Source organism: Pseudocercospora fijiensis (assembly GCF_000340215.1).
Source record: "Pseudocercospora fijiensis CIRAD86 unplaced genomic scaffold MYCFIscaffold_1, whole genome shotgun sequence".
Taxonomy (NCBI): Eukaryota; Fungi; Ascomycota; class Dothideomycetes; order Mycosphaerellales; family Mycosphaerellaceae; genus Pseudocercospora; species Pseudocercospora fijiensis.
Genome location: NW_006921532.1, coordinates 6720511 through 6747106, shown reverse-complemented (window position 1 = coordinate 6747106; position 26596 = coordinate 6720511). Strand labels below are relative to the sequence as shown.

Here is a 26596-nt window from a genome sequence, read left to right as displayed (position 1 = left end):
CTCAAGCAACGATCAACAACATTCACTTCACTTCACTTCACTTCACTTCACTTCACTTCACTTCACTTCACTTCACTTCACTTCACTTCCGCGGCCTTCTTTCGAAATTCCTAGTCACAACCATTCTCGCATATTCGCCATGGTCCGAGCTTCTCAAAGCAGTATAAAAGTCTTCAATTTTTCCAATTTCGATCTGCATACTTGTCCGTATCCCCCATCCCCACCCCTACACTTTGAGCCTTCAACTAACATTTCTTGACAGACCTTCTCGCGGTATACCGGCTCACGAATCGGTGGTGCCTAGTATTTGAGACTGCATTGCACAGCGTGGTTCTCGAGTGCTGTGTCGTCGCTTCGGCGGCGGCAGCGGGTGAGTTTTCCTTTCGGCTTCAACAGTGTGTTACAGTGCTGACTTCGCGCAGGGCAATTTTTGCTGGCTTTCGCACCATTTTTTACTTTTCATCAATGTTGTTGCTCTTGGCAGCTGCTTGGAGAAGAGGCGCGCGCGGTGGTTCTGCTGCTGTTGTTGCCGCACCTTCGCCTCGCGACGGTATATGCGGGTCCAGCGGTTTGGCTGGAGTCTGGGCACAATGGGAAAAGGCGCGCTGCGTTCAACACTGAGTTGAATTCGCCGCAGCTCCACCTCATTAAGATTAAGCAGTCGTGCGCCTTCGCCTTGTGCAAACCTGTCACTGCTCGCGAGAGACCTTTCAGCAGCGTTCTCCCGCTTTGCGAGTCTCCAACACATCACCGTCGACCCTCGCTGCCACCCTCTAGACCGAATCGCCGTGCTGTCACCACATCGTCACCAGGCATTGCTTATTCCAGGCGCAAATTGTGCTGCCGTCACTGCGTGGTAAATTCAAGGGACTGTGCAGCATCAGTATGACCTACCAGGAGCCGTAAAGTGCTTCACACAAAGGAAAACTTTGCAATGGTATATCTCCCTAAACGCCTGTGCTATGCCTGAGTCTTCCGCCGTACACATCACGTCGTATCTCATCCTCAACACATCTTCTCACCCCATCAAAAAGTCGCCTATTTCTTTCCGCTCTTCTTGATACCCTGCGATCCAGTGTTCAACGGACCCTTTCCACCAGCCTTCTTGGCCATCTCCTCTCGCGCCTTCTTGTCTACAAGCCAATGTCAGAAAAGGCGTCGCTTGCCCTCTAGTATGCCGATGACGCACCAGCAGCCTGCTTGGCCTTGAAAGCCTTGTCGTCTTCGTCCTCCTCGACTGCCTTCTTCTTTGGCTTCTTATTGTGGATCGGGTTGGTACCGGCTGTTCAGTCAAAGCGCGATTAGCATATGTCTGCGTTTCGGCAGCTGACTTGGCAGGGTTTGGCGAAGGGTTTCGGAAGGCACCTACTTCCTTGACCTGAAGGCATGACTGCGGCTGTAAGGGATGTTGAGTTTGAGGATTATGGAGGACGACTCAAGCGGGAGAATGTACGGAGACAGATCTGAAGTCTCGAGGCGAGGCCTGACAAAGATCGGATCCCCAGCCTCAGAGCGTAGGGAGGCCCATACATACCAGATTGTCAATGGAGGTTCTTACCGCCTCTACTAACCTACCTCTACGACCAACTTTCTATGTTTGCCCTCGCACTATACTCGCTATTGACTCGCAAAATGCCTCTACGTATCGATCTCTCGCTATAGAGGGCTTAGATAACCTTACAGGTTAATAGCGGCACTATACAAGGCGAAATCCTATAGTACCTTATATAAAAGACTAGTTACTAGATAGCTCTTTCTACGCTTTATCGGAGGCTTAAGGAATAGGGGGTTAATTATAGCTATTACGCTTACTATAACCGAGTTAATAATATCGAGGCACTAAAGATCCGAGTCGTATATACCTTCTCCGCTTTACGCTTAACTAATAAAGAAGCGGTTAAAGTACTAAAGATAGATAGATTTAATATTAGCTAGCGGAGATATTAACGGATACGTTAAGAGCTTAGATTAAAGAAGGTATTATCGCGAGATAGATAGATAGAAGCGGAAGAGGAGATAGTAGAGGTCTTATAGGAAGAGCTCGAGAAGTCTACGGTAGAGTCCTTCGGCCGACGGCACCTATATACCTATATTAGGTCTAAATATAACATTATTAGTAGAGATCGGCTATATCGTATAGCTTGCTTGCTAAATCCTAAAGGGTTGCGAGTCCGCTATAAGCGGGCGCGAGAGCACTATAGAGCGATTGTTATACTAGGCCCTAGCTACGCAATATTAATAGATACTTACTATAAATTCGAGCATTAGGGGATATAGATCTACGTAGCTATTAATGTCTACTCGCGTTATATTATCTAGGTCTGCATAGGGATTGCTAGCCGTATAGCTATATCCGTACTCGCTTAATATATTACAACGATTAAGAATAGTAGTATAATGCTATAGATTATCCGATTAGACCGTAGGGCGGAAACGATTCTAGCCGCGGACGCTTACTATACGACTCGCCTTACGACTCGTAGTAACCTAGAACCGGAACTAGAACTAGAACTACTAGCTTTCGAAGACTGCTTTAAATACGGTACGAGTAAGATAAACTAGCGGATCGAGGCATAGTAGCGCTAGCAAGCACCTGCATTAAATAGCTAGAGGGGCTATTTTTACGAGTTACTACGCGAGTTACTATACGATGCTAAATTACTAGCCGATCGGATTGCCTTCCTTATAGTCTACATACTAATTATACGCTACAAAGTCCTCGAATTTGTTTACCTCTAGAACAGCTATCGGATTAGGAAGCAGGCTAATCGACTATACGTCGTACTAGGTATTCCGTATATTCTATACTATTATCTAGAGCTAAGCGGGCATTCTTATTAAGGTATTCTTATGCCTAATAGCGTACTTAATAATATAGAGCAAGACCTTTAAGGATTCGGTATATATTAGATTCTATAGTACTCGCTATAGACTCGCTATAGACTCGCTAATAGACTCGCTAATTCCTAGATCTTAAAGCCTACCTGCCCGAGGCTACGCTTACTTAGTGTTAGATAGCATTATAGACTCGCGGCTTCTCGTATCTAGTTAGTAGTAGCGAGAATAATAGCGATAGAAAGCGAGTTTACCGCTAGGTATACTTACTTCTTCGATAGCTAATTGCCGAGTATACAGCTATAGGGTTAGGGCCTAAACTAATAGAGTTGGACAAGCTATTAGCAGCTCGTAATTAGACGTTAGGTAGGGCGAATACCGGGGCTAGACTAATTAAGTTTGCAAATAATATATACTAATCTAAAATAAGGGATTTGCGAGCCGGCCGCGAGCCGGCCGCGAGTCGCTTATTTCAGTTCTATTTCCTTCTTAATCTTTTAATTCCTATCTTGTTCTACCTCTATACTACTACTATAGTTCTACCTTAGTTCTACTGCTAACAATGCCTATCTAGGGTACCTTTTGTACTATTCCCGGCGCTAACTATATAATACTATTAAAAGTATACGCATTCTGTAACTAATATAGTCTTAAGAACCCTAATCTACTAACCGAGCGATTTATACGCGAGCCGTTAGTAGCAGCCGCTACTGCTACCGCTGCTGCTACGAGTTTAACTACGAGTATAGTACGAGGCTTTAATGCGTTCCCTTCTCTACCTAAGGCGGCGAATACTATACGCAATGCTGCTATTTAGCAGTATAAGCTAACTTCTCGACTAAATGCTAGATCTCGGAGCCTCTCGTAACGTCTACTAATACCTATACAACTATTAAAGGAGCTAATAAAGGTATTATTTACCTACCGCTATTTAGTTTTTAGCTAGCGAGTAGAGGTTTCTCGTAGGGGTAGAGTCGACCTATAGGAATATAATCCGCTAGTCCTATAGACTTCTATTACTAATATCTGGTCTAACAAAGACTTCGAAGAAGCTAATATATCACTTATAGACTAGGTTCTTAGTCGGATTAACGCTAAGGACCTACCGTAAGGTAGCGTCTATTAGGTCGACGACTATACGAACTACTTCTTCTATACTAATTTCGATAATAAGCGCTTATTACTAGATAAAGTCGCTTCTAAAGTACTCGGCCTAGGACTAGTTAAAGAGGCTCTTATACTCTTTAAACCGCAAATAGGAGGGAAAGCAATAAAGCAGCTACTAATCTATTACCTTAAAATCTATATCTAATAACAGCGGAAGCTGTAGTAATAAAGGCAACTAAAGCGGAAGCACCGGCTAAGTACTCCTACTACGAGTAGTAGCGCGAGTACTATAGCGAGTTAGGACGGGGTTGTTCTATCTATAGAGATTAAGTAAGAGAAGCTATAGAAGGAGAAGGTAATCGATACTAAAAAGCCGCCTAAGTTTATTAACCTAAGCGGCGAGGATACCGCGAGGCTACCGCGAGTTACGCCTATTCTAAAAGAGTCGAGCGAAGCTAAGGACTAGCAAGATAGTTAGCAAGATAGTTAGCAAGATAGTTAGCAAGAAGGCTAGTAAGGCTAGTAAGGCTAGCAAGGTTAGTAAGGTTAGTAAGGTTAGCAAGATAGCTAGCAAGATAGCTAGTAAGATAGTTAGTAAGATAGTTAGAGCGGATAGAAGAGTTAGAAGCTAAAGCGTACTTAGAAGCTAGTTAATCTATTGTCTATAGAGACACGATCGAAGAAGAAAGGAAATTGAAATATAGACTCGCTATAGACTCGCTATAGACTCGCTCCTTAAACATTATCTACTAGTAGCTCGCGATCGCTATTTAGCTACAGCTCCTTCTATATCGTATACATATCCTTAGACTTAATAATAGCCTTATTCTTAAGCTATTTAAACTACGAGAGGCAATATCCTTCTAACTTATCGAACCTAGCTTCTAATACCTTAATCTTTGCCTCTAGTTTAGTATTCTTTGCCTCTACGGCCTCGACTCGCGCCTATATCGCGGCTAGCTCGCTGTTTCTATCGTCTTCTTTAACCTCTTCTATACTAGCCGTATAGCTAGACTTGCCCTTATACTTATAATAAGCGTAGATACGCTCGCCCTTAGTATTAAGTATACGATACTCAAAGTCATTAGAGCGTATATAGTAGTAGTATAGCGCTAGTATAAGCTTGCTAGAGTCCGTTTCTATAATAATTCTAGTAGCCTTATATTTCCGTAGTCTGTTTAATACCGCCTTCTTTTTATCCGGTATCGCTATCTAATCGAGTAGCTCTTACTATATCTGCGCGCTATAGTACTAGAAATCGTAGGTATTTATAGTCGTAGGGCGTCGAAGTCTAAAGCGAGTTAGTAGCGAGTCTATAGCGATATACCTCGCGACTTACGATAAATATTCTCCTCCTCCTACTAGTAAGTGCGCTACTAGTAAATACGCTGCTAAAGTTGAAGCTAAAGCTGCTAAAGCTACGCTAAGAATAAGGTCTCGCGGAATACTAGTTATAGCGGCTACTGCTATCGGTATCGGTATCGCTATCGGTATTATCGATAGAAGAAGAATATTACGAGGCAAGGCGCGAAAGTATAGCGAGTCTAAGTAAGGTTTATCGCGACAATAGGCATAGTAAGGTTAGTAAGGAAGGCGCAACAGGACAATAGACTAAAGTGAAGCCAACCCTCCATTAACAATCTGGTATATATGGAGCTCCGTCAGAGCGTGCTAAGCTTTCGAGCGAGGTTGCGCACGTGTTGATGGACAGCGAGTGGATCTTCCTTTCCACCTTCGCGGCCTCACACTACCACCACTCTCAATTCCGTACTGCAATTCCAACACGATTTCGCCTTCACTCGGCTTTGCATCGCAAAACATCCGTGACAGATGCGCCGCCGGAGTCTGCACTGGACTTTCCACCGCTTCCGAGTGCCGTGAGCGATTGAAGCCTCAGCTCATCGCCTCACGCCGCAGGCATCACCGATCCGATCCTGCATCTGCGATCACTCACGAATAGCATACAGCTAACGCGTGGGTGACACGGCTCCCAACTACGCGCGCGCAAAAGTCTGAGCGCTCGCGGCCATGCCGCCGCCCTCCAATACCAACCATTTGCCTCCGACACATCCTGCGACGCGACAACGACCGAAAAGTCCCAATGCGGTACTCCAAGAGGCTGAAGCACAATGGATCTTCACAGACGAAGAGCTCGCGAACACGCCCTCAATACAGGATGGCATGTCGGTCGACGAAGAGCGCGACAAGCGCGTGAAAGGCATCAACTTCATTGTACAGGTTGGAATTATGCTGAAGCTTCCCCAATTGACACTGAGCACCGCGTCAATCTTCTTCCAACGATTCCTTATGCGAGGCAGCTTAAAGAGAGAGCGCAATGGTATCCCGAAGCTCCACCACTTCCAGGCCGCAGCAACGGCGCTGTTTCTGGCGACAAAGGTGGAAGAAAGTTGTCGCAAGATGAAGGAGCTCGTTTTGGCATTCTGTCGAGTGGCGCAAAAGAATCCGAACTTGGTCGTTGACGAGCAGAGTAAGGACTTTTGGAAATGGCGGGACCTGATATTACACAACGAAGACCACATGTTGGAGACGCTGTGCTTCGACCTGACGGTGGAGTCGCCACACAGGCAGCTGTTCGAGATGCTCAAGTACTATGGCATAGAGCACAACAAGCGTCTTCGCAATGCTGCGTGGGGTTTCGTCACGGACAGCAACAACACACAGCTCTGCCTCCTGGTCAGCAGCCGAGTAATTGCGGTTACTAGCCTCTACGCAGCTTGCAAGCAATGCGACGTGACTCTTCCCGACGATGCAAAAGGCAGACCGTGGTGGGAATCTCAGCACGTTCGCACACGAGATATTCGGAGAGCCGTTGAGTATATACTCTCCAACTACGACCCATCGACACACAAGATCAATGGCATCTCGGCCAGTGGCGGTTCAGAAGGCAACGATTCGATCTACGCTGGACTGCTCACACCAGCAGTGGATGGTGGAAGCGATAGCTGGGATAAGACGCGGGGTAGGGATAATGGATCCGGGCCAGTATCACCCTACCCTGGTAGCGAAAGACGAGCGAGCAACGCCAGCAGCATCGGAATTAAGCGTGGACGTGCTGAGAGCCAACCCAACGGCGATTCGATATCTGGTGACAAAGAGAACAAGCGACCTCGACTCGATGCGCACCACACTGATAACGATGACAAGGCGAAGGAGAAGTCTGAGAATGGCGTTGTTGTACCTGTGCCAGAAGCTCCAGCTGGTGGCGGAGAAGTCGAGGGCTTGAAGGAACAAGAAGAGGCATCGCGAGTGCAGAATGGCAACGAGCAGGCAGCGCTCGATATGAAAGCGGCAGAGCAGACCGCATCGCAATCGCAGCCTCAACAGGCTCAATCGGATGGAGAAGGCAGTGAGGAAGGCGAACTGGAAGAGTAAGCCATCATTGGCCAAGGAAGTTCTGTCTCTCGGCTCAGAGTTGCTGTCTGGCTTGCCTGCATAGTGCTCTTTGCACGGTTTCATTCGTACCAAACGGCATAGCGACGGCGTATTGATATGGCGGGAAAAGGCATGGATTGCTAAGACTGGATATGGGACCGGCAGCTGTCATGTTGCTGCTTTTTTTCTTGAAGCAAGATACCCATGGATGACGATGTATTTAGCGAGGTGTTTCTTGGTCGATCTGTAGCAGGTATTCTACAAGAACAACAAGACGAGTTCTGTCAGCGGTGCTCATGCACATTTTCAACCGCCGGCTTCGCACCGCTCGCATTACAGTGAAGCCATAACGCCTTGGGAGGATTCCAAAGCGTGCATCGCTACCGCCTGCCACCAAGAGACTTTCTTGGCAAAGCTCCCTCCATCTCAGCTGCGACCTCAAGGGACATCAACCTCACGCATCAACTTCCCAACATGGCGGCATTGCAGGATCTCGCTTTCCGCGAGTATGGCGAAGGATTCCCAATTCTCGTCATCCATGGATGGACCATTTCCGGCGCAGTCGAAGCGCACGACCTCGAACCAATTTTCAGCAAGCACACCAGTCAATACCGAAGAATATACATCGACCTTCCAGGCATGGGCCAGACACCGCTCGGTCAAGCCAAAGATCTCGATTCCATGCTGGCGAGCGTTGAGACATTCATTGAGAATCACATTCTACCCTCAGAATTTCTCCTCGCCGGATCTTCGTGCGGCGCGTATTTCGCTCGTGCCTTGGCGTGTAAGTACGAAACGCACGTTGATGGCTTGCTTCTTCGAGTTCCACTCGTAGAGCCTGTCAATGAGAAGCGGGATCTCGACCCGTTCGTTCCTGCTATCGCGAATGAAAAACTTCTTGCCTCGCTGCCGACTGCTGAACGGCAACAGCTTGGAGATACAGCTGTTCAGACGCCTGAATATATTGGACAGTTTCGAAAGAGACTTACGGAGATTGTTCTTCCTGCTGTTGAGGCTTCTGATGCTACGGCTTTGGACGTCATTCGGCATGATCCGAACAAATATGGGTTGAATGCACGATTGCATGACGACAAAGCATCTTTTAAGAAGCCGACTTTGATTGTCACAGGCAGACAAGATGGTGTGACCGGGTACCGTGATGCTTGGACCCTTCTCCAGTCTTACACCAGGGCGTCTTTCGCGCTCCTCGACCGCGCGGATCATGGACTGCCCGTTGATGAATACGATAGGCAGGTCTTGCAGGCCTTGGTTCTGGACTGGCTGAGAAGAGTTGAAGAGCCGAGGAGAATTGCGGCTTCTGCTGGGTGACCTGAGCCCCATTTCCATTTCTTGCCGTTTTAGGAACTGAATAAACTGTGGCAAGGATTAGCCGACGAGCGAAGTACCGAATCGGCAGCTGTCCGCCCAAAATACAGGAAACTGCCATTCCGGGATTCTCCACAAGGCGGTCAAAGTATACCGAAGAGACGGAGAGAATGGCGGCCTCCGCCGAGTGCTGTTATTGCCGTTTTAAAAACAGAACAAACTCGCGCTGTAGCAAGGATCAGGCGATGAGTGAACTTGATGAAGTACCGAATCCATACCTGTTCGCCTAAAATACAGAAAAGTGCTATTCAGCCGGTACTAGGATTCTCCGCAAATCGGTCGAAGCTGAAGAAATGCAGATAATAATAATAAGTGCCATGCCTGGCAGTGGCAGCGGTAGCCCCTTCTCACCTTGTACACAGTCGCATGGCCACTATGGAGAACAAGATTACACCTGAGGAGTCGTCAGTGCCCGACGATACATCCAAGGACAAGTCTCGGGTCCATTTTGTGGAAACAGCAGAGGATGGAACCGACGATGCCGACGATTTGCGGAAATTTGGAGCCGAGGATGCTCGGAGAGCAGCAGAGGGAACGCTTCTCGAGCATGAAATGCCACTGATGCAAGCACTGCGCAAATACTGGAAGGCGTCCGCTTGGTCAATGTTCGTCTCGCTCTGCGTTGTGATGAGAGCCTATGATATCGAGATTACCGGCAACTTCTTCGCACTCCCTGCTTTTCAAAAGCGCTTCGGTGAAGTGCTAAAAGGTCACGGATATCAAGTCCCGACGGAATGGCAGATTGCCATGGGCATGGGCGCCATCGTTGGTCAAGTCATCGGAGCATGGGCTTGCGCTATACCTATGGACCGGCTGGGCCGCAGAAAGACACTAGCGCTGTATCTATCGATCACGTCTGCTCTGGTGTTCATGCAAGTCTTTGCGCCAAATATAGGCGTCTTGACCGCGTCAATGTATCTACAAGGCATCATCTGGGGCGGCTACCATGTGCTCGCACCTGCCTACGCCAGCGAGGTCCTCCCTCTACGACTTCGATACTTCATGACGGGCACCGCGAACTTGTCATACGTGATCGGCCAGCTTTTGCAAACCGGGATCACTCGTGCTTTCATCAACTGGGATAGCGACTGGGCTTGGCGGACGCCATACGCAATCCAATGGGTGTGGCCAGCGATCTTGCTCATCGGCCTCATATGGTGCCCTGAAAGCCCTTGGTGGCTCATTCGCAAGGGCCGTCTCGATGAAGCGAAGAAAGCACTTGATAGCTTGACCAGTCGAGAAATGTGGGAGAGCAATCACAATACACTTGCCATGATGGTCCGGACCGACCTGTACGAACAAGAATTGGAGGATGGTGCCACCTACCGAGACTGCTTCTCCACCAAGAACGGCAACAGACGACGACTCGAAATTTGCTCAATGCTCTTCATCACACAGAATTTCTCCGGAAATCCTGTAGGCTTCGCAACATACCTTTTCGAACAGGTCGGACTGAGCACAGCGAATGCCTTCAACATGAGCATCGGCCTGATGAGCATGAATTTTGTCGGCGCTGTACTCTGCGCCTTCCCACTGACATGGTTTGGTCGACGGACGTGCTGGCTTTTCAGTCTTTGCTATGCTCAGATAATCCTGTGGCCTGTCGCTCTGATGTGCTTCGCACCAAACTACAAATCTAACCACGGCTATGCCTGGGCTCAATCTGGAATGTTGATCTCCATGCAACTGAGTTATGCACTCACTATTGGTCCTCTGGGATTCATTATCTCATCCGATACTCCATCCACAAGACTCAGAGCCAAGACATTGTCCCTGACCGCGACGTTCAATGGCGCTACATACCTGGTTTTGACAATCCTTGGTCCTTACCTTCTCAATCCTGGCGCTGTCAATGCAGGAGCGAAGATGGAGTTCTTGTTCGCTGGCGTGTCGGTCTTTTCCTTGATCTGGGCCTATTTTCGACTGCCTGAGGTGAGCCTTCTACAAAACTTTTGCGTCCTCTGATGGGCATGACAGCTAACATCGAAGCAGACGAAAGGCCGTACGTATGAGGAACAGGATTGGCTCTTTAGCCACAATGTGCCTACGAAGAAATTCAAAGGCTACGTCGTACCGATCGAAGGAGCTTGTGATGACGAAAAGGTCAAGGCTGATCAGGAGGCGACAGCGTAAGACTTCGCAACATGGGGCGGATTTTTCGGCCTAAAGTACGAATGACAGCGTCTGAGCGTGCTCAGTCCTAGAAGATTCACTATTTCTAGCATGGATTTTGAATAGTGAGTATTCAGTTTGAGACTACATATTCGCATTCAGCTGAATATGATCTTCAATATGGATGTACTGAATGGTGGGTCTACTCATGTAATCATCGGAACACTAGATTTTGTATACTAAAGGTAGAGGGCTGGCCAGACTAGCCTGTCTTGCTGTCAGAGGCTCCCTACCAAGAATGAAGTGAATGATAGTCTTTAAATAGACTTACTACCCTTGAAAGCTTCTAGACTTAGGCGAGGGATACATTCTCGTAAGTATTGTACCTCGCTGCCTTTTCACCTCGCTGTCGCTAAGAAATGTCCCGAATGTTGACTATTCACTTAAGTGGAGCACAACCTATATTCGGTGAATATGAATTCAGGGTTCTGAGGACTAAATATGCACTATTCAACATCTATGACATTTTGCTATTCCCAAACACCATTCAATTCGCACGCCACACCCGGTCCAATCTCCACCTCCACCTCTCCCTTCCCACTAATCAATCGATTTGGATTGATACGACATACTCGCGTCTGCTTAGTAGTCGACGACAACGTCGCATGCACCAGCTTCCCATCTTTCCAAGAGATATCAACCACAACATTCCCCCTCGCCCTGAGTCCCTTAACACTCCCTCCCTCCGCCCAATCGGCAAGAAGACACGGCAACAGATCAATAGGCCCTTCATGACTCTGCAAAAGCATCTCCGCCACAGCAGCCGTATAGCCAAAGTTCCCATCAATTTGAAACGGAGGATGATTCGCAAATAAATTCTCCAACACCGCACCACTCATCTTCCCCACCATCTCCTGCGCCAACTCTTCATCCCTCAACCTCGCACACAAACACTGAATCCAAGCCAAACTCCAACTCGTATGTCCCCCTCCCGCCTCAAGCCTTCGTTTCAACGTAACTCTCGCCGCATCTTTCATTTCCTTGGCCTGAATCGACGTCCCCGGAAACAATCCCCAAAGATGCGAAACATGTCGATGTCCCGGCTCGACCTCTTCAAAATCCTCCCTCCACTCCATAATCTGTCCAAACATCCCAATCTCGTCTTGTGGCAACCTCCCCAAAACGCCTTCAAACTCCCCCGTCTCCTCCCCCAAAATCCTCCCCGCCTGCACACACGCCCCAAACAATTCCCTCAAAATCTGCGAATCCCACGTCGGTCCGGCACATACACTCCCCACTTGCCTCTTCCCCTCGCCATCAACATAGAAATAAGAATTTTCGGCGGAAACGCTGGGACTCGTCACCAATTTCCCATCCTTCTTCCCGCCATCCTCGACCAAAAACTCGACGAAAAATTCCGCAGAACCTTTCATGATGTCCCAATTCTCCCGCAAAAACCCCTCGTCTCGACTGAACAGATACCGTTCCCAAATATGTCCCACCACCAACCACGCCCCACTCAAATTCCAATACGTCGCGCATATACTCCGATCCTGAGGCGTGGGATCGGCCCAGATATCAGTGTTATGATGACTCACCCAACCTCTGTCAATCCCATACATCTCCTTCGCGGTTTTCTTTCCTCTTGCGGCCAAACGTTTTAGGAAGGTGAAGAGCACTTCGTGGCATTCGGAGAGGTTGGTGATTTCTGCGGGCCAGTAGTTCATTTGGACGTTGATGTTGGCGGTGTACTTTGAGCCCCAGACGGGTTTTTCGTCGCGGTTCCAGAGGCCTTGGAGGTTGGAAGGTAAAGAGGAGAGGGGGCTGGAGGAGGAGAGGAGGAGGTAGCGGCCGTAGTTGAAGAGGAGGGATGAGAGAGGGTTTTGGGAGGTGGCGGTGTTGGTGGTAGGGTGGCGAGCGTTGGCGAGGAGGGTTTTGTTGGGAGGGGGGTTGAAGGGGTTGGGGAGAGGGTGAGGGTGCAGCGGTTGTAGATGTTTGAGAAGGTTTCGATGTGGGAGGAGAGGAGTCGGGTCCAGGGAGTTTCTGAGGCGTGGGAGAGGCGGGAGTGGACTGCTTGGGATGCGTTTTCGTTGCGGAATGTGGTTTCGCCGGCGATGAGGATTGTGACGCTACTGTCCCTTTCCATTGTGATCTCGACGTCGATACCGCAGGCGTCAATTTTCGTGTTCTTGTCTCCTAGGATCTTGACTCCGATTGCGAGCTCGACTGCGCCTTTGCCACCCATGGCGCCTTGTAGCAATAGACCATCTTCGGTGTTTGTCAAGGAATCGAAGGTCCTGTCGAATTTTCGATGGGCATCGTTGTCATCTCCACGACTTAACGTTAACATAAATGTCATGGCCTGATCTGAAGACATTCTCATGCAGATTACCTCCGCCGTCATACTAGCAAATACCTCTCGCTTGAAATGCGCACCATCACATTCATATTCCACGCTGACCACTCCAGTCCTTAAATCCAACTCCCTCTTATATCCCGTCACCTCCTTCCCCCCACCACCAGACCACTTCTGATTTTCAAACTGTGGAATGCCGACCACATGCTGATGATGGCCTGGTGGATCCACACCATGCCCAAAATACAGCATCAAATCGCCCAAAGGTTCGTAATGTCTCATGCATTCCGGCATTGCAGTGAAAGTCCTGGACATGAGGTTCTCCGCTTCTGAAATACGTCGCTGGTTAATGAGGTCTCGCACCCGATCCAAGTTCTTCAATGCACCCGGATTGACACGCTCTTGTGGCCCGCCGTACCAAACTGAATCTTCGTTGAGCCAGAGGCGCTCGACATTTGTGGTGCCCCGAACCATTGCACCCAAACGTCCATTGCCGATTGGGAGGCCATCTTCCCACAGGTTGGCCGGGGTTGTGTACCAGAGTGTGTGGTCCGCCATATCTGTGAACTCGAGAATCGAGAGCTCACGGTTCTTTTTTTCTTTCAGAGAAGTTGTTGAGAGTTTTACCTGCCTGGCAGTGCCTTGCTATTTAGTTAGTCGGTTTAATCTAATTTCGCATTGAGTACGGAGGAGGTACGCCGAATGAGGCAGGGCCAACAGAGTTTCCACGCAATCATGCCTGCCTGCTGACTTTCATTGGGATACGCTGCAATAATGGCCGCCATCCGCATTTATCCATCGGAATTAATCAGATTCCAAGACGTAACATTTAGTCGTGCTTTGGCGAAGCTTTGTGTGGCATCGCCTTGGCTTCGCTGCGGTCTATCTTCAGATCATTGAAGTCAGACCACAAAGGATGTGTTTCTGCATGATTGGGCGTGACGGGACTTGACAGCGAGCTTGCTGTGTCACTAGAGCCACAAGTAAGGTCTTCTGCGGCATGTCTTGTGCCACTAGGGGCAGGTCTAATGGGCGATAATCCTTCGCGCAGTGGTTCCACTGAGGCCGGCAATGAGGGCAGGCCTATGCTTTGCCAGTCTTGTTGAAGCTGTTGTGAAGCTCTACATAAATCTGCCGCTCGTTGACCTTGCTGCTCTCGTGCAGCTCGCTGAAGCCTCAGAGCCTGTTGCTGCATTTTGCGAGGCGACATAGAAGCCGGCAGCCTTCCTGGGTCACGCTCGTGCGCTACATCTCGTGGTCCATTGTGCCGACTGCAGATCGGACAGGGCCAGTCGCGAGATCTTTGCCTATGAAAGGAGTGTGTTGCAAACGGACAGTCGTAAGGTGCTGTCCCTGGCATCGAAAGGGCGTCCATGCACACATCTGCCGAAGTGCAGCGGCTGTGACCGCATGGCCAGGATCGTATCGTGAGGATGCACATTCTTGGTTTTAATGCTTCCACTCCGGTATGATTGACTGCGGAAAGTGGTTTAGGTGAGCACAGTAGACGGCAACTTCTCGATATCTTGTGCTTCCAGTGCGAAACTGTGGCTTCCTTCGATCTAGTTGGTTTTGTTGGAGTGTGACTTGCGTAGGCAGATCAGAAAGAAATGTCCGGCGGGAGGTTTTTGTTTCTTCCGGCACGAAATGGTGAATATTGGGACAATCTATACAATGATACATAAGCTGCTGTGGCGGAGCGGATCATGCGTTGTCTCGCGCCAAAGGCAGCAGTGAATGGCACCACGGGGTTGAGTCTGTGTCTCATATATTCACATCATCATGCCTCGTACCTGTCGATCGGTGGTATTGGCGCATACTGCGGCTGGTTTCATCCCGCGGGGTCGGCGGATCTGGAAAAAGGTCGGCGTTCTCAACACAAACGCCTTTCCACCTTACGAGTAATTTGTGTGCGAGCAATAACTCTGAGTTCATCATGCTGGCTGTCACGATGACTCCTGTGGGACGACCCTCACAGTCCTTCTAATGCCTTGCTCGACGCCTTTGATCTTGAGCTCGATTGTAAAATCTCCAATCGACTTGATCTTGTTCTCGGATTGCGCCTGAGGGTCCATAAAGTGTATGTCCTGCTCTGCAATGAGGACTCTTGCTGCTTCGTCATTCGTTGCGATGGCCGCCCGGACCGCGACCAGAATGTCGTGCGCGCTTACCGAGCCATAGATTGCTCCCGTCATCTTTGGCTTGGGCTTCTCTCGTGGGATTGACGATCTCGCCGCCAGCAAGTCTGCTGCTGCACTCGATGCCGACTGCTTCTTGTCCTCTTTCTTCTCCGCCGCTGCCGCTGCCTCTGGCTCTTCAAGCTTTTCTGCTTCCATGATCGGTTCTCTGTAGAAATCGATGCGATGTGGCACAAATATATCTAGCAGCTCCATACTTCTTTGAGCAGTCAATCTCTCCACCTCTGGCGCTTTTTTCTCATACACTGGCGCGGGCTCGGGCTCGGGTGCTCGGGCTGCTTTTGCCAGCGCCGCTGCTGCCAGGTCATCTTTCTTGCCGAAGTTGTAGTCACGCTCTATGGGTATATTGTCGCGCCGAAGTTGTCGTTGTTCTGCGAGCGTTACATATGCGGCGATGCGTTTGGGGAACCAGTGGTTTCGAAGCTCGCCGCGGGTCACTGGGACAATAGAGCCTGCGCGTAGATTTTAGAGGGGAGAGCTTTCATGGGATAAGATTAGAAATCATACCAGCTTTCCCGAATCCCGGTAGATCCTTCAACAGCCTTGCTGGCACTGTTGCTGACGCTTTTGTCGCGGTTTTCTTGCTCCTCGTCTGCTGTCGGAGAGCATTTTGACAGGCGGAGGCGTCTGCCGTTGCCTGCCACGCATAGCTGCGCAGACACGCCGTGCACTGCGGTAGCGCTATGCTTCGGGATCGCAATGGAGATGCCATGATAGCTCGCTGCTCCGTGACAAGCACACTTTCACATGCCAACGACGAGTGAAGTGAAAGTCGACGGCCTGTGCAGCCAGCGTTGCCAAGGCGCAGGGCCAAGCGTTTGTTCGGCAGTCTTTCTTCCACAGCCGAAGCAGCCCGCTTCACATTGGTGGCCGACCAAACATCCAAGTCGCCGGAACTAGCAACTAGCTTGGAGGCAGCGCAGCGTAGAAACATCCCACATCCCAGCGACCCTCTGCGTCTTGCACAATCCCGCGTCCCGCGCGTGTGGTCCAATCCCTCCAACTGGACTCCTTTGTCAACCTGCTGGCTCGTTATGGAGCAGCTATTGCCTCCGGACTCTCCTCAACCACAAGCATATCTTGCGCACGACCGCCCGCGACGGCGGGCCCAGGTGAACGCGAAAAGACCCTCATAGTGTTCGCCGGCACAGGCACAGGCACAGGCACAGCAGCCGCCAGGGCGCGGCGGAAGATGCCCGAGAAACCGCTGACCATCGCGACCTACGCCGCCGGTGCATCCTTGGCTGCCATTACCTTGGTCTACGTCTTTGCTCCCACCTTCTTCCTCGACGCCGAGGCTGCCCAGAGTTCTAAGAGCACTCGCAAAAAAGGCGTCGTAGGTTTGGTCAATCCGGCAAACGACTGCTTCATCAACTCGGTTCTTCAAGCTTTGGCGGGCTTGCCGGAGCTGCGAGCATTCCTGATTAGGGAGGTTCATCGCCGAAAGCTAGACGGGCCGCAACTGTACAGCGACCTTTCTGCAGCATTGGAGGAAGAATCGAAGAAGAAGCCAGGCGCCAAGAGGACGCCGGAGTGGCAGATTGAGGGTCTGCAACAAGGCCTGGTCACTGCGGGCTTGAAAGAGGTGCTAGATGCGCTGAATGAGAGGCCTATCTACAAGAAGACTATATCGGCACAGTCCTTCATCAGATGTGTCGAGCAAGCATTCCGAACTAGGATCTCAAGGACACAGCAGGATGCGCAGGAGTTTCTGCAAGTGATTGTGCAAAGAGTTGCAGAAGAATACAATGCGGGCAGGAGAGTGCGCCGCAAGGCGAGACGGAGTCTAGCGGAAGGCTTTGGTGTGACAATTGAGTCTCGGGCAACTATTGCAGAACGACCAAACGGCAACGAGGAAGATCACCCGAGGGACAGTAAACTCATGTCAACCACAACTGGAAACAGAGACGAAGATCCGGAGCAGGACGAATGTGTGTTTCCACTTCAAGGCAAGCTGGAGTCGCAAGTCGAGTGCTCGCATTGCCGTTTCAAACCAAAGCCAACAGTGTCCTCGTTCCTGACCCTTACGCTGCATGTGCCGCATCTACAAACATCGGCAACCCTTAATGAGTGTTTCGATGGGTTGTTGAAGGTGGAGCATATTGACGACTTTGTGTGTGATCGTTGCAGACTTGTGCACGCCATGTCAGTGAACACGCGGCTCCTTGCCAAGTCAAATCTAACGAAATCCGAAAGGAAGGCGATCGAAGGAGATCAAGCCAAGTTGCAAGAGGCTCTGGATCACGACCCAGAGAAGCTACCCAACCATGTCAAGCTCCCAGATTCATCCACTGCGCCGAAGCGAAGGATAGCTAGGCACACGCGAATCTCGACATTCCCCAGGATATTGTCGGTGCATCTATCCCGATCGGTGTGGGATCCATCAGCGTTATCAGCAAAGAACCAAGCAAAGGTATCGTTTCCGGAATCACTACCGCTCGGCGGACTCTTAGACAGAAAGTCGTATCGATTGCTAGGTGTCGTGACGCATAAGGGCGGGCACAATAGTGGTCATTACGAGTCGTTCCGTCGACAGGTCCTACCTCAACCATTTTCAACACCTACAACCATGGGTACAGAGGGTGTTTTCAGCATGAGGAACTCTCCTGTGCCTAGTGCACTCAATAGTCCAATATTGAGTGCCAGGTCCGGGAAGGAGGGGAGAGATGTCCGAGACAGCCCGGTATCAAGCGCAGACTCCCAATCTCTATCTACACTCACATCAGCAACCCCGAGTAGTTCTTCGCGATCATCGACTCAGCCTGTCGAAGCGTCTACGCCATCTGCAGAGAAACGAAAATCCATGCTCTCAACCATGAGTATACCGAGCGCCTCGCACGAGCTCACGTCTACTGCAGAAATCCCGGTCCCACCACTAACACAAGAGGCGACCATAGACACATCGACTGCATATAAAAACGGCGTTTCGACAACGGAAGGCAACGCCGAGAAACCGAAGCGGACATCCTCAACTCGCAACATTCGTAGCATCACAGGCAGCCAACGGCGTAAGAAAACAAGCACTGACCGTTGGTGGAGAATCAGCGACGAAAAGATCAAAGAGAGCAAGACGAGCGATGTTCTCGGTATGCAAAGGGAGGTCTACATGCTTTTCTATGAAATGGTAGAAACTTAGAAGAGACATGCAATTCCTATGAAACCATTAGCGAGGAGTTCGGGTGTAAGATGGGTTAGGTACGGAATGCAGTGTTTTTCTGTACATATGTGCTTTGATACCATGTGCATAGGCTGCCGGGTAATGATAAGGATTTTGGACCTTTTAGTCCTCCGCGCCAACCATGTCCTCTGGGAGATGAAAGAAAAGTTATGGAGGGGGAAGGGGAACCCATTGCTATATGACAACGATCGATTGCGGACACCAGGACCTGATTTAAATTTTTCCACATATTGCGCAACTCGTTGATTTTACCCCGAGATACGCAGATCTTCGAACGAGGGGAACGCAACCTCAGAGTCTCTTGTTCAAGGACCGAGCCAAATTCGGTCGACTCACTCGTCCTTAAGGCAATCACCATCTTCATAATTCTTGCCCTTCTTGGACTTCGACGAGTCCTTGTCAGCACTCTTCAAGTTTTTCTTAGACTCCGACACGCGCTTGTCACCGTCCTCGTTCTTGTTTGTGTCCTATCATCATAGCAAGACCCAATCGACGAGGCTGAGGACTGTGTTTAGTATACGTCCTTGAACCTTCCGCCTCCGTCGAGGTTTGGTCTGAAAGTTGCTTTATCCGAAGCGAAGGATTTCTTCTTCTTCCTCTTCGAAAAAATCCCCCAACTTTCATTTCCATCCTCTCCCAACCTCCTCATCACTCGGCAAAAAAAAAAAAAAAAACCTCCCTCCCTCCCACCCACCGCTCAGTACCCTCCATGGTGGTAGGTATAGACTCGTCGCGAGTGCATAGTTTTTGATCTGAATCGTAGCCGAATTGTAAATGGTGTCTCGCCAGATTGTAGCGGTGCGCTGGAGGATCAGTAGATCTCGGATTGGAATGTGCAATGAGATGATTTCGAATAGCTCGTTGATGCCTAGGAGTGCGGTGGCCGGTGAGTTTGCAGGTGAATATTCGTAGAGAAATGCTCACAGATGGCTGTAGCATGTGTTGCCGCGAGACTACAACGACAACCTTCAAGGCTTGTGCGAACCAGTGACCAAGAGGTCGTGCACTCTTCACTACGTGCAGAAACATGCGTAGCCAGGGCCGCTCATCAGCTCCACAGAAGACATACAAGGTAGAGACTGAAACTTACAGCATTTTCTCCGCAACATTGTGAGCAGCAGACGTAGCGTTGAATCCATTGCTTCGCACCCATATCTATCTCGTAACGGGCTGTCCTGCAGTGAAAGTGAAACGCAAGAAAGCCATGTGAAAATTTCGAGACAAAAAAAGGCTGCCTGTACAATGCCATCCGATATACCTGCCTGACCTGGGGGTACTATTTGATCTCCAGCACACACAAAAAAAAACGCCATGTCGTGAAAATAAAAGGAGCAACTCCAAATTAGTCCCCATGCGCTCTGTTCACTGCATAAGTCTAACCTCATAAGAAAAGAAGCACTCTCAACAGCAGTTCTTTCCAAGACCTCCCGCGCTACCCGAGCCGCCTCCCACGCTGACGTTCTGGTTGTTCGTATGCGCGGGTTGCTGCGTATCCACGATTCGTTTCTTGATATCGGTTGCCAAACTGTAGAAAGCCTTGTCGACGTTGATGTTGCTCTTCGCGGAGACTTCCATGAACGGTATGCCTAGCTCGTCTGCTAATGCTTGGCCTTGTTCGGTCGACACGGCTCGCTTCTCTTCCCAGTCGCATTTGTTGCCTATGAGGATCTTGTTGACGCCTTCTGTTGCGTGTTGCTCGACGTTCGAGAACCATGTTCGGATGTCTGGGAAGCATAGACATGTCAGTCACCGCCTTTTTAAAGCCAAACGCTCCTGCCTTCTCCGTTGTTCATGCTGTGTGCCATGGCAAGACTCACTGTTAAAGCTGCGCTCGTCTGTGACATCATAAACCAGTAGGATGCCCATTGCGCCTCTGTAATATGCAGTGGTGATGGTTCGGAATCGCTCCTGACCAGCAGTATCCCATATCTGCAGCTTTACTCTCTTGCCGTCGAGCTCAATCGTCCGGATCTTGAAGTCGATGCCGATGGTCGTGATAAAAGAAGGCGTGAAGGAGTCTTCGCTGAAACGCAGGAGACAGCATGATTTGCCTACGCCAGAGTCGCCGATGAGCAGCAATTTGATCTGTAGAGATACAGCAGGTCAGTCTATGCGCATGTCCCCGTAGCATTTTGCGACGTGGATCGCCGCCTGCTGGCTCGCCTATGTGTCGAGACGATTGCTGCCGACTTCTATTCCACCTTGGTGAATGCCCTCTGGCGTGTTGGAGATAAGTGTCCACGTACGAGAAAGTCATAATTCCTGGTGCCGGCCATCTTGGGCAGCGGTATGAGTCTGGTACGTCTTTCGATATGGCGCTTCTCTTATCCCCAGGCCCGGGTTCGCTCTTCTCCGTGGGCTTTGTCTGTAAGTGACCCTGCTGGAGTTCGTACGGATCGCCTCGCCGAGCCGCGGGCAAATGTACAAAGGAGCGTCGGCTGCTTTCGAGCTCGGTGCGCGCGATGTCTGTCGTCGGTGGCGTCGTGCTGTGAAGAAACGTGGTGTGGTATTGTATTTGTAGCAGCAGCAGTTGTATGGCAGTGGACGTGGAAGTGGGAGTGGAGGATGTCGTCAGCCACACGAGCACGGGGTTGCCGTACGGCGTGAAACAGGAAATGCTTGGCACGTGCGGGCTTTCACGAGCGAGGGTTGGTTTAGAGATTAAACATTGAGGGTATCAGAATGTTGTCAAGGCAGCGAATGAGTGTGGATGTCGTATTGCATGGCTTTCAGACATTTGCTCGTGCTTTATCGCTGCCTTGTGCGTCAGAGCACAGGCCGGCTAGTAATTGGTATTCTGTTGCCTGTATCACGCACAGCGCAGTGGATTACTTACGTAATACTGCCTTGCTAGCTGTTCAATATAGCTTCGTTGATTGCCTATGTTCTGCTTATTCTATAGTCTAAAATATAGTATAGAAATCCTTCTCCTACTAAGAAGTTACGTACTATTATATAACTAAGCTTACGCGTTATATACCCCCTTAGCTTATATAAAAAGAAAGGGGCTTGCCTTCCGTTTTAGGTAAGGTAGTTAATGCTTCTTTATATATAAACAAAAGAAAAATTAATCCTTTCGACTTCTTATATAGTACTTTATTAAAACAATAAAAAAAATAGTTTAAATCTATACTATATATAAGAGAGTTTTATTTTATACCCCGATTACCCTAGAAGGATATCGTTACATAATCCGGACTATATATATACCTTTATATATAGTCCCTATTACTAGGAACTATTGTCTTCCTACGTAGTCTAAGTATAGACTAATACTATTAAGCCTTATCTAAGTACTCGTATCGTATAGTAAAGTTAGTTTAATTAAATTGAACTAAGCCCTTTATATTATTACTATCGTTTATTAGATCAATCGTATAGGTAGCGTCTATTTAATTAGACGAAGGATTAAGTAAGGATATACATTAGTTAAATAGATTTAACGAATTAGGATAGGTAACTTAAACTAAGGACGCTACCCTTAGCTAAGACTACTATACTATTATTACTAGCACTAATATAATCGCCGTAGACTTATTATTAGTTAGTAGAAGTAATGTTCGAAGTAATAATATAGGCGATAGTAACGTACCCCGTAAGGTAAAGTTTCCTATACGATTGCCTATACTATTTGTTTAGTCTATATTAGAAGATAAGGTTGAATCCTTTATTCTAATTAGTCGTCGTTATCGTATTAGACACTTTTGTTAGCGCTAATCGATAAAGGTATATTTAATCGACTTAGTTATAATTAGTAGCAAATAGAGGGGGGGGCGCTACTACTACCTATTATATAGAGTTGTCTTTGTATTACTAAAGAGGAAGAGGTTGTTAAAGGAAGAGTTGCCTCCTTATATATCCTTAGGTATTAATCCTATTTTACTTTGCAGCCTATTAGTTAGTAGCCTTAATAGTCTAAGTTGCTATATAAACCTCTATTAGTTCTATAGTCTATAGAGTTTAGTAAGTCTATCGGCGGGCATATCCTATATAGCTAGGTACTCGCAGTATATACGGCCTAATTTATATTCTTAGCGTAGCTAATATTAATAAATATCTACATACCTAAGCTTAGTGTCTAGCTTACTAGTATCTGCCTTAATAATGCGTAGGGTCTATATATTGTTACAATATAGTATAGGAAGGCTATCTAAGGTAAGGCTAATATTGTCGAAGAAGCGCTTCTACTAGATTAGTTCTAAGCCTATATATAAGGCAGCTAGTAGCTTAGTCTTAGTCGTAGATTTAGTAACAGTTAACTGTCGTGCTACTTTCTAATCGACTAGTCTATTAAATAGGCTAAATAACTATCCTTCTAACGACTGTCTAGTACCTTATAAGAAGGGTATATTAGCAGGTAGATAGGGTGGTAGTAGGTACGAGTAGTATTCGATAAGGAGCTACGAGGAGAGGGAGGAAGGCAGGCAAGTTGGCCTATTACTAAGCGCTAAGCCCTACCTAAGGCATTACGACCCTAGCTTCACTCGAGCCCGGTTATATACCAATTACGTATAACCTCTTTAGTCCTAATATACGCTTCCCTTCTAAAGGCCGCGCCCTCGTAGCCGGTCTTTGTTCTAGTCTTAACCCCCGTTACTGCTAACTTAGTAGGTCCTATAGGCCGCTTAGTCCGCGCTAAATTGAACGCTTAACTACCGATTATGTAACTATGTCAAACCTTACCTCTAATATAGCACAATGTCTAACTCTAACTACGCTATCCTTGTATATAATAAAGTGATATATAACTACAAGAATTAAGGACTATCGACTAATTATAATACGAGCGCACCTTCCCTGCTATAATAGGTAGGTATACGGGGTATTGTAGCACTGCCCCCGTTCTACGTAATATCGTACCGAGTTCTTTGCGTCTACTTTAAAAGACCTAGCTATGTCCGCTTCCGAGGGTTGTCCGCTTCCGAGGGTTTGTTCTTATTATTACGAGGGCTATTACTATTCGTAGTTTCGCTAGCCCTAATTAGTTAGGTTTAGCAGCCTTCAATTGTTAATCTTATCTTATCTTTTTAGAAAAAACACAGCTCGTCTAGTTTCTATAGGTAAAGGCTATTATAAGTGTAGTAGTAGAGGTTCGCCTCGCTTAAAGGGTTAGAAAGATCGAGGAGTAACCTATTGTCCGCAAGATCGACCCCGGCTAGCTTAGCTCTATAGTTTTTGCTCTTAGTTAGTCTATTAGTCGCTTAATCCTTTAACTTAGTTAAAGTTTTAACTTAGCCTTAAAGTTTCGATTAAACCTTTAATAGGCTTAAAGCTTTTGATTAAAGTCTTAATTAAAGGTGCCTTAGGCTCGTAGTGTAGGTAAGGTTGTGTCTATAGGCGTAGCGATAATAGCAAGTAATATTAATAATAGTAGCGCTAGTCGCCTTAGCGCTAACTTTACCTTCTTCTAATTTCCTTCTTTAACTAACAACAACTCGGCAACACCGTTACTAATATAGCTATGTCCTTCCTTTCTTAAATAGCAATATACTCCGCAACACCGTTACTAATATAGCTGCGCCGGCCGCGCCGTCCTTGCCGATCGCCTAGGTCTCGAGGCCTCGATAGAATAAAGGAATAAAAGGGGGACCTATAGGGCGCGTTAGTAGAGAGGTAGAGTCCTTAAAAGAGTATACGATTGATTAATTAACGCGTCGTAGCGCGCCTAGTATAGTCTTATTATCCTCTATTACTAATACTTGCTTGTCTCTAATTAGTTAGCTAATAGCACCCCGGGGATAGTATTATTCCTAGGCGACATTATAGGCCCTTAGCCTTCTTCTTGTTCTTTACACTAGTCTAATACTTATCTAACAACTTAGTTATGTCTTTAAAAGAACCTTTAGCTTCCTATAAGTCCTATTCAGGTAAATAGCCTTGCTATCTTAATAGGTACTCCTTCTTGCCTTGCCTAGTCCGGTGCTTTAGAATACGTTCTATAGACTATAGCTCTTTACTATCCGCTAGTATATCTTCGTGTTTAGCAGGGGCTTTATCCCCTTCGCGTAGATAGTACGGCTTAAGGAGGGATATATAGAAGGTATTATAGATAGTGTAATAAGGTAGAAGCTACAACTAATAGGCCTGTGTGCCCTTAGCCTCTCGAATACGGAATAGGCTAATATATCTTAGTACGAGCTTAGGCCTTGTTTTGCTATTAGGTAATAGGTGCTTGCGGATACGGAGGTTCTTAGTGCTTAGCATAACTATATCGCCTTGTTTAAAGGTTATTAGCGTATAGTGCTTGTCGTAGTAGGTCTTTTAGTACTCTTAAGCCTTTGTTAACTTCTCGGCTATCTTAGTATAGATTTCTCGCATCTTCTAAACCCTCTTAATAGCCGCTAGTGTTTCGGGTATTTAACGCGCTTCCCTTTCCTTACGCTCGGCCTCGAGCGATAGTAGGTCTTATAGCATAGCAGCGTTCTAGCCTATTATAGCTATGTATAGTAACACCTTAGTCGATAAGTAGACACTGTTATTGTATACGAATTTAGCTAGTTATAGGAGGTTGACCTAGTCGTTAGGGTTCTCGTTAATGTAACTGCGTAGGTACTGCTATAGGGTGGCATTCTGCCTCTCTGTTTAACCGTTAGTTTGTAGATAGAAGGCTGTTAATAGCCGATGCTTTAGTCTTAGCTACAAGCAAATCTCGCTCTAATAGTAAGATATTAGTGTCGATCTACGATTAGACACTATCTCCTTAGGGGTCCCCTAATAGGTATAGAAGATATTGTTCTATAGCGCTTCTACTATATTAATAGTAGTCTAATCTTTCCGCGCCGGGATATATCGAGCGCCTTTAGTAAATCGATCTACTATAACAAGGATAGCATTATACATATCCTTGCTGCCTCTACGCTTAGCAGGCGGAAGGCCTATAATAAAGTCTATTATAAGCTTAGCAAATGGCTTCCTAGAAACAGGAAGTAAAGACAACTCGCTAAATAGTAAGTGCTTTAGTGCTTTGACTCGCTAGTATACTATATAGGTCTATATATACTCCTTTATATGCCGCTTACTATTTAGCTAGTAGTATATGCGCGATAGTAACTCGTACGACCTCTCTATACTATAGTAACTAGCGAGCTTACTATTATAGTGCCTCTTTAAAAGCTCTTGTCTAATCGATTGTTTAGCGGGAATATAGTATCTGCTCTTAAACTTTAAGTAACCTTTGTCGTCGATCGACTAGTTATTACTCTTACTAGATCGAGTCGCCCGTCTACTTACAAGCTTATTAATGCGCTCGATAGCAAAGGCGTCCCTCTGCTAAGCACGCAACAGCTTATCTATAAACGATTAACTATCCCTATTTGCAAGGTTATTTAATAGTACCCGTGCTATCGAACGAGGTACGTATTATATGTATCTAATAGCACTAGTAGCCGGAACTACTATAACCTCTTCTATAGTGCTATCGCTATATAGGCTATTACTATAGATAGCAATGTCTTTAATCGAGTTATTATAGCTCGAGCGATCTACGTCCTTTCTTTTAACGTATACTAGAAGAACGACAACTCTGCTATAGTATTTGTTATCGCCGCGGGGTCCGGAAGTCCGCTTATCCTGCGCTTACTTATTAATAATACGGGCTATAGCAATCTTATACTATAGGGTTGGAAACAAAGAATTGATGTATTAGGTCTCGCTGTCGTAATTAGGTCGCCTCGATAGGCTATTAGTAGGGTTACTTACGCCTAGCTAGTATAATACATTAAAATCAAACCCGGCGAGGTAGACGGCCTATCTAGCCTATCGACCTATAACCCTAGTAACCTTAGTAATGCTACGGAGGTTGTTATAGTCTGTATAGACCTGAATTGTATGCTAAGCACTATTAAGATAGTAGCGCTAATGCTTAAAGGCTTCTACGATTGCTAAGAGCTCTTACTCGTAGGTCTTATATCGACGTTCTATATCGATCATCTTTCGTAAAAAGAAGGCAATCGGGTGCTAGTAATAGTTATTATCTAATTGCTATAATATAATAGCCGATATAGCGAACTGTGAAGCGTTAGTCTTAATTCG

The 26596-nt window shown here is 47.5% G+C and overlaps 8 protein-coding genes across 8 annotated transcripts; 4 read left to right on the top strand and 4 right to left on the bottom strand.

The window, feature by feature from the left end:
- Positions 1 to 12: 12 nt before the first annotated feature.
- MYCFIDRAFT_170278 (uncharacterized protein) lies at positions 13 to 1532 on the bottom strand (the record flags this gene model as incomplete). Its single annotated transcript, XM_007923432.1, has 16 exons — positions 13 to 25; positions 52 to 60; positions 87 to 193; positions 225 to 245; positions 288 to 387; positions 414 to 617; positions 644 to 669; positions 694 to 737; positions 771 to 818; positions 851 to 890; positions 917 to 998; positions 1023 to 1065; positions 1098 to 1133; positions 1190 to 1256; positions 1280 to 1434; positions 1460 to 1532. The coding sequence occupies 16 exons, from the start codon at positions 1530 to 1532 to the stop codon at positions 13 to 15; spliced, it is 1068 nt and encodes a 355-aa protein (XP_007921623.1).
- A 4480-nt stretch (positions 1533 to 6012) lies between these two features.
- MYCFIDRAFT_100211 (uncharacterized protein) lies at positions 6013 to 6882 on the top strand (the record flags this gene model as incomplete). The annotated part of the gene is made up of 1 exon (XM_007923431.1): positions 6013 to 6882. A coding segment is annotated over one exon (870 nt), but the record flags the coding sequence as incomplete, so codon positions are not given.
- Positions 6883 to 7809: 927 nt separating this feature from the next.
- On the top strand, positions 7810 to 8664 carry MYCFIDRAFT_64098 (uncharacterized protein; the record flags this gene model as incomplete). Its single annotated transcript, XM_007922090.1, has 1 exon — positions 7810 to 8664. The coding sequence occupies one exon, from the start codon at positions 7810 to 7812 to the stop codon at positions 8662 to 8664; it is 855 nt and encodes a 284-aa protein (XP_007920281.1).
- Positions 8665 to 9096: 432 nt separating this feature from the next.
- MYCFIDRAFT_35401 (uncharacterized protein) lies at positions 9097 to 10854 on the top strand (the record flags this gene model as incomplete). The annotated part of the gene is made up of 2 exons (XM_007921754.1): positions 9097 to 10653; positions 10714 to 10854. 2 exons carry the CDS (start codon positions 9097 to 9099, stop codon positions 10852 to 10854), a joined length of 1698 nt encoding a protein of 565 aa, XP_007919945.1.
- Positions 10855 to 11363: 509 nt separating this feature from the next.
- Positions 11364 to 13747, bottom strand: MYCFIDRAFT_80074 (glycoside hydrolase family 95 protein; the record flags this gene model as incomplete). Its single annotated transcript, XM_007922350.1, has 3 exons — positions 11364 to 12625; positions 13000 to 13200; positions 13270 to 13747. 3 exons carry the CDS (start codon positions 13745 to 13747, stop codon positions 11364 to 11366), a joined length of 1941 nt encoding a protein of 646 aa, XP_007920541.1.
- A 1388-nt stretch (positions 13748 to 15135) lies between these two features.
- MYCFIDRAFT_35247 (uncharacterized protein) lies at positions 15136 to 16099 on the bottom strand (the record flags this gene model as incomplete). Its single annotated transcript, XM_007921746.1, has 2 exons — positions 15136 to 15824; positions 15895 to 16099. 2 exons carry the CDS (start codon positions 16097 to 16099, stop codon positions 15136 to 15138), a joined length of 894 nt encoding a protein of 297 aa, XP_007919937.1.
- Positions 16100 to 16579: 480 nt separating this feature from the next.
- MYCFIDRAFT_96825 (uncharacterized protein) lies at positions 16580 to 18511 on the top strand (the record flags this gene model as incomplete). Its single annotated transcript, XM_007923430.1, has 2 exons — positions 16580 to 18033; positions 18079 to 18511. Coding segments are annotated over 2 exons (1887 nt in total), but the record flags the coding sequence as incomplete, so codon positions are not given.
- Positions 18512 to 19690: 1179 nt separating this feature from the next.
- MYCFIDRAFT_58012 (uncharacterized protein) lies at positions 19691 to 21112 on the bottom strand. Its single transcript, XM_007922019.1, has 3 exons — positions 20812 to 21112; positions 20383 to 20650; positions 19691 to 20289 (listed from the first exon to the last, which is right to left on the bottom strand). The coding sequence occupies exons 1-3, from the start codon at positions 20839 to 20841 to the stop codon at positions 19967 to 19969; spliced, it is 621 nt and encodes a 206-aa protein (XP_007920210.1). The 5' UTR covers positions 20842 to 21112; the 3' UTR covers positions 19691 to 19966.
- Between the last annotated feature and the right edge of the window lie 5484 nt (positions 21113 to 26596).

Excerpts from the sequence above, each read along its gene's own strand:
- MYCFIDRAFT_58012 (XM_007922019.1), bottom strand. The coding sequence starts at position 20,841 with ATGGCCGGCACCAGGAATTATGACTTTCTC. Across the intron at positions 20,651-20,811 it reads CCAGGAATTATGACTTTCTC|ATCAAATTGCTGCTCATCGG; the intron begins GTACGTGGACAC and ends GTATCTCTACAG. Across the intron at positions 20,290-20,382 it reads AGACGAGCGCAGCTTTAACA|ACATCCGAACATGGTTCTCG; the intron begins GTGAGTCTTGCC and ends TATGCTTCCCAG.